Source organism: Tetrahymena thermophila (genome assembly GCF_000189635.1).
Source record: "Tetrahymena thermophila SB210 genomic scaffold scf_8254636, whole genome shotgun sequence".
Classification (NCBI taxonomy): domain Eukaryota; phylum Ciliophora; class Oligohymenophorea; order Hymenostomatida; family Tetrahymenidae; genus Tetrahymena; species Tetrahymena thermophila.
The window spans coordinates 1-7,022 of record NW_002476405.1 but is presented as its reverse complement, the minus strand read 5'-3'; the positions used below and the strand labels follow the sequence as shown (position 1 = coordinate 7,022).

Below are 7,022 nucleotides of genomic sequence, written 5' to 3'. Positions count from 1 at the left end.
AAAATTTCTTTTAGTTATTTAAGTTAGTTCATTTTAATATTAAACAAAAAAACAAACAACAAACAATAACTGACAAGATTACAATAATTTATATTTTATAAGCTGAAGTAGAATTTGCTAAAACTACTTGAAGAAATATATTTTATCATCTTAAAAAATATAAGAATATTCAGTTTAATTGCTTAAAGGATGTTTTGCTCATTAACATCAAGCATAAGCTAAAATTTAGAATTTATGTGATGATCAAAGTATTGAAAAGACTATTAATAGAGCTATTAGTGACACTTATTTGATTTGTGATAGTGTTGTAGATGGCAACAATACTTGCAGCTAATTATATGAGCTATTATCCCCGTAAGTGTTGGAAAGACAAGGTAGCTTAATCACATAAAGACTTTGCTGATCATCTATATCAAGCACAAACTAAAATTTAGCACCTTCATACAATTATCCAGTAGAACTATTTATGTCTGAAACATAGGTGTATTATCCAACTGTGCTAGTAAGATCTTAGTCCCCATTCGATCCGATAACTAAGATAGTTAGTTGGTTATTATAGCAATTTTAAGGTGAATATCCTTAAGCTTTTCCCTAAAATTGGATAGCTTTTTACCCCTTAAAAGTTGTTAATGTTGGTGTAATTGTTTAGTTATAAAAAAAACAACATGCTCCCTCTAGTTAAAGGCATACATCAAATCCATCCTGCTAAGGTTAGAACTCAGTAAGCCAACCTTAAACAGATATTCTGTATTTAAGATTGTAAATTTTAATATCTACGTCTGCAAGCACTTTGCTTGCTAACTAAAAAAAGACAAAAATGCTAAACAAAAGTTTACTCATTTATTTATTTATAATTATTTTTTCAAACTAATTTAAATTATATATTAACAAATTAGATTCAATTCTTCTACTATCAATTTAAGTATAGTGACTTTGCTGATTTAAAATATGCAAATCACTTTTAATACAAATAAAATAATTGATTTAATGCTTTAATATTCTATGTTTCTAAATTTATTATTTTTGAATAATAGAAATTAATCATAAAAGTATTAATAAATGTATAAATATTTTATTTTAAAATAAAAAATAAATTGATGGAAGAAAGGATTTATTTTTGTAGTTTTAAAAAAAAAACAAATTAAATATTCATGTACCCTTTTTAATTTTGTTACTATAAAAATGTCAGGTTATCGAAAATTCATTTGTAGCTCATCATATTTTTGATAAACTATCACTTTTCATTAATATTTTACAGTTTCTTCAAGGAGGGTGCTATTATGAATTTTTACATTAACAAAGAAATAAATTTTAGTTTCACTTTAAGAATAAAATCAATTTTTTAATAATAAAAACGAATTGGCACCCACACTTAATAAATTAGAATTATCAATTAATAAATAAGATAATATATTTTAAATATAAAATATACTAAATTTTGATTTGAATAATTGATCTATTTATTTTATTTACTCTTAGTAATAACTATTTTTTATTTATTTTCATAATATATTTCTACAGAATTAATTATTATTTGAAATATTTTGAATATTTTAATTAAAAAATGGGGATCATTTCTTGTAGAAAAATAAAAAACGATATTCAATATGATAAGTCATTTGAAGACTTCCAATAAGTTATAAATTTAATAATCAGTCACATTTAAAACATTTTTATTAAAAAAAAAGTTTGTTAACTCTAATTTGAAAGGTCATTAAAGAATCAGTCTTAATTTTAAGTAAAAATTTTTATATTAATTTAAAACTTTATCAAAGTACTTACTTATTTACTTAAATACAAGTAACTTTTCTGATTATCAAATTATAACTTTAAAATATAATTTCTTCAAAATTTTAATTATTGAATTGACTTTGAAAATACATTTTTTAACATTGAGTTTCTTATTATTAAAGTAATTAACAAAAGAAAATTTATTTATTATTTTATAATAAAAGGGATTGTTTATTAAGTTAAGAGAATGTTTCTGAATTAGCTACTGCATTATCTCGCTGCGAAAATCTATCTATTTTAAATATTGATATTTAAGAGTATTTAATCTAACTTCAATATTATTTTTTATAATATGAAAAAATTAAATCTACTAATTTTTAAAAGACAAAAATAAATTGGTCCTGATGAAATATCAAAGATAAGTTAAGGTTTATAACAATGCACTCATCTTTAATCTTTGATAATAGATATAGAGTATATATATTTTTAGCTTATCTTTAGATAATTACAAAAATCTTACTTTAAATTTAAATTTCTTAGTAAAGTTACATATTTTATTCAAATTTATTTCATAATATTTTAGTTAGGATTATTGATTTTTATAATTTAAATTAAAAGTTATTGCTCCGTTGATGATAAAGGATTAAATAATTTGAGTCTTTCTTTAGAAAAATGTACTGCTCTGTCATATTTAAAACTTTTTGTAAGGTAAATTAATTTATATCTTAATTGGTATTTTCGTTTATAGTAAATAATCTTAAATTTAATATTTACAAACTAAGAAATTTAGCTTATTAAATCTTCAATCTAATCTAATATTTAAAAAGGGCTAACCATTTATAACCATAATCAGCTACATCATTAGGTTCTTGTTTGTCCAAACTAAAGAAACTCGAGCATTTAGATCTAAAATTATCGTAATCAATTTTATATATATAAATTACTTATAATAAAACTAATAATTATTTTTTTAAATATTAGTCATAATGCAATTAAAGACGAGGGTCTTGCCAATTTATGTAGCTATTTAAAAGATTGCTCAAATCTTCAAATCTTAACTCTTGGTCTTAGGTATAAAAATACAAATATTGAAATAATTTTTTTAATTAAACAATTTTCTAACTATCTTTGTTTTTTATATTTGAAGATTACAATAATAAAATGATTTAAAATTTTTATATTTTCTTTGTAGTAATATTTTATTTTATTATTTTAAAATGAACTAATTACAAATACAATAAATTATTTTAAAAAGTGGATTGGGCTATACTGAAAATGGAGTTTCATTCTTAGGCTCTGCGCTATAAAACTGCTATCAACTCTAAATTTTAGATATGGATATGAGGTTAAATTACTTTATTTATTTATTTATTTATTTAAATTTCAACTTAAAAGTTACTTAACAATTTTTAATCAAATTTCTCTTTAAAAAATAAATCTAAAACAATATTTTAATTCATAAATTAAAAAATTTATTTAAATAGCAATAATGAAATCAAAGATTTAACTGGATTATGCTTAGGACTATAAAATTGTTCTAATATTTTTCATTTAAAAATGGATCTTAAGTAAAATAATTTACAATTAATTAATTGTTTTTAATTTATTTTTATTACTAAATAATAAAGTGATTCATAAATAGGGTAGTAGGCAGCATAAAGTTTAGGATCTTTAATAGCTAAATTATTAAATCTTTAAAAGTTATCTCTTATACTCGAGTATAAATTATTTTATTTTATAAAATTTTAAATTTAATTATTTTAAGTTAATTAATTCTTGCTTACTTACTAAATTAAAACTTATCATTTTCTTCTAATAAAAAAGGCGAAATTAAATTGGAAATGATGGCTTATCTAATTTAGCATAAAGTATTAGCTAATGCAATAATCTTTCTTATTTATATCTTCATTTGAGGTAAATAACTTTATTTATGTAAAAACATATTTTATTAATTTGAAGAAATGAAATCGATATTATTCTTATTAAACGAAATTTGTCCTTATGTCATTATTTTTCTTAATTTTATTTATTTATTTTTTTTATAAAAACACTTTTGCGTTTTAAATTATTTCTTCAAACAACATTTTGTTTGTTTTGAATTTATTTATGAATAAGTTTTTTATTATTTTAAATATAACAAAAGCAACAACAATATTGGATCTTTAGGGACAACAGCTTTAGGTTAGAATATTTCAAAATGCAAAAATCTGAATGATTTACATCTATTTCTCTCGTAACTAATTAATTACATGAAGTTAATTTTATTCTATAAGTATTTTAATTTATTAATATTATTTTAAAGAGATAATATGGTTAACATGACAGACTTAGCAAATATGTGCTCGGCTTTGGTTGAAGGATCTGCTCTAGAACATTTACATCTTAATTTAAAAAAGTGTTTTAATTTTCATTTTATTATATTTTAAAGATAAATTATTTTTGATAATTTTTTTCTTCTTTAAAAATAAATAGTTGGAATAAATAGTATGTTAGTGAAAATTAGAATGGAATTTTTAAATTAGAAAAAACAACTAAACTGAGAAAGTTTTCTTTTGACTTAAGGTAAAATCAGAAATTTTAAAATAGTTAATATAAAGTAAATTTAATTTTAATGTAAAAAATTCATTTATCGCTGCTAATTTTAGATTACTTTAAAAATAAAATGTTAATTTATTTTATCTAGAAAATATCTTTTATACTCATATAACTAAATTTATTTCATACTTTTCAATTAATTAATTTTTATTTTTAATTCATAGTATTTAATTAATTTTTTATAAATTCATTTTATTTATTATTTCTAAAATAAGTAATTAAGTATTTAGCAAAGAGTTTATCTCAAGCCTTGGTCACTTTTTAATTAATCTTAGCTGTCTTTCTCATCTATCTTTGTTTTTTGAGTAACAAGCATTTTATTAGAATAATTAAATATTTTTATATTTCATTTAATATATTTTAATGTTAGTAAATTTTTATTTTTAATCAAAAATAATTTTTATTATTAATAAATAAAAATTTAGTCTGAATAAGCATAATTAAAAAAATGGCATATGCATGCATGATATATAATTAAAAAATTTTAATTTTGTTTACTAATAAGCTTAAAAACTCAAAAAGCATAAAATTATATTTTGCTTATTGAACAATATTTTTCATTGAAGTTATCGATATTGTTTTACTTACATTTTTAAAAAATTAATTAAGTATATTAAATGAGATATTAAAATGGTATTTATGTGTGAATAGAATATTAATATTTTTTAACTATTTTATTTTCGAGTAATTAAGATTTGCATTTGAAAATAATATAAAGATTTAATTAAATTAAATAAATATTTAAGGTTACAACAAATAATAATTTGAAAGCATTACATATGTTATGTTAGTAAGTATGTAAATAAGAAATTATAAATTAAATTAATTCATTTCCACTCAACATAAAATGAATGTCTAGTTACTTATTTTATTTACATCAAATGTATTTTTAAAAATGTTTAGATATAAATTTTTAGAATTTAATACATTTTATTTATTTTGAACAATTAGTAAATATATTTAATTATGTAATTCAAATAGATTTTAGTATAATTAATTGCTTTTCTAGAATATTATCCATTTAATATTAATATGTTTAGTTTTTTTCTCTTTAGTCAGTTATCAATTTATTTAATTTTTTTACAAAAATTCTTATTTATATTAAGAAGAATTGAAATAAATTTATTTTATTTAAAAATTAATATATTCTACTATAAGTTAGATAGAGGATTTTCTCATAATATTGCTTATAAAGTTTAAAAAAAACATTATTATAGAAAAGATAAATAAAATATAAAAGATTTTGTTTAATTTTACATGCAATATGAAAAAATAAGTGTATTTTGTGAGCAATAATAATAGGTTAAGCAAAATAAATCCATCCCTTTTAAACAATAATAAAAGACAACTAATATTAACCAACTTTATAATAGAGTACCGAGTTTTTAAGCAAAAATAAATATTACAAATTTCTTTAATTTAGTTACAATCACAAATAGTAAACATTTTTATTAAGGTGTAAATTTTTTAGATAGATCGGAAAAATTAAATTGAGTCTAGAGTAAAAATTAAATTTAGACAACAATTAATTTCTTGTTACTTGCTTAAATCTAAATATAGCAAATCACTTATCTATTTTTATCTTAAATTAAATTATCAGTATTTAACATAAACAATAAAAATATCATCTTAATAGAAAGTTTTTTAAAAGTTCTTTTGCAAATAGAAAATCTAACTAAGTAATTAACATCAGAAAACATAGGTCTTCAAATTGATATATTTTTTTTAATATAAGTTTAAAAGTAGATTAATATCTTGTTGTTTTATTAAAATGATATTTTTAGTAAGATAAATTTATTTTTAATCATATTAGAGTAAGTTGCCATACAAATTTACAAAAAGCGAGTTTTATATACCGTGTTTTTACATTTAATAAAATTAAAATTTTAAATATTTTTTGTGAATTTTTTTTCATCCCATTTTGAAAAAATTTTCAAAATTTATTTTTTTCAAAAAAAATGACATGTTATAAGAATATACGGTATCTATTATTTCAAATTTTATATTTTGCGAATTTAAAGCTTTCTAAAAACTCAAAAATAAAGCTGTTTTAAGCTTATTTAGCTGCATTTATTATGTTATTAAGATATATTACATTTCGCCTTTTGTAAATTAAATAGGCATTTCACTCTATTTATTCTACCTTTTTGTGTGTGGTAAATTAAATTAAATTATTTAGTTTTTTAATACTAGGTATATTTATATAAAGCTTTTTTAAATTTCAATTATTAAATCAAACTAAATTCATACTTATTTCCTTAATTAATTTAATACAAACTTGAAATTATTTTAAATGAAAGAATCAAAATGAAAATGTATTTTTTTTAATTAAAGTTAAAAAGTAGATTAATATGTTGTTTAATTATTAAAATGTTATTTTTAGCCAGATAAATGTTATTTTTAATCTTATTATTTATACTATCTTTTTGTATTAAATTTTATTAAATTATTTACTTTTTTAATAGCAAACTAATATAATGAATGCTTTTTGAAATTAAAATTATTAAATCCAACTAAATTCTTATTTATTTCCTTAATTAATTAATTTAATACCAACTTGAAATTATTTTAAATGAAAGAATCAAAATGAAAATATATTTTTTTAAATATAAGTTAAAAAGTAGATTAATATGCTGCTTAATAATTAAAATGATATTTTTAGCCAGATAAATGTTATTTTTAATCTTATTATTTAT

At 18.7% G+C, this 7,022-nt stretch overlaps 2 protein-coding genes across 2 annotated transcripts; one reads left to right on the top strand and one right to left on the bottom strand. All coding sequences in view use genetic code 6, as the record gives it.

The window, feature by feature from the left end:
- Positions 1–243: 243 nt before the first annotated feature.
- On the bottom strand, positions 244–840 carry TTHERM_00488180 (hypothetical protein; the record flags this gene model as incomplete). The annotated part of the gene is made up of 1 exon (XM_001016793.1): positions 244–840. One exon carries the CDS (start codon positions 838–840, stop codon positions 244–246), a length of 597 nt encoding a protein of 198 aa, XP_001016793.1.
- Positions 841–1,564: 724 nt separating this feature from the next.
- On the top strand, positions 1,565–4,890 carry TTHERM_000488179 (transmembrane protein, putative; the record flags this gene model as incomplete). Its single annotated transcript, XM_012797798.1, has 15 exons — positions 1,565–1,636; positions 1,689–1,738; positions 1,956–2,048; positions 2,116–2,205; positions 2,350–2,439; positions 2,559–2,648; positions 2,713–2,802; positions 2,987–3,076; positions 3,216–3,299; positions 3,360–3,449; positions 3,556–3,645; positions 3,875–3,964; positions 4,034–4,126; positions 4,204–4,293; positions 4,542–4,890. The coding sequence occupies 15 exons, from the start codon at positions 1,565–1,567 to the stop codon at positions 4,888–4,890; spliced, it is 1,551 nt and encodes a 516-aa protein (XP_012653252.1).
- Positions 4,891–7,022: the final 2,132 nt, after the last annotated feature.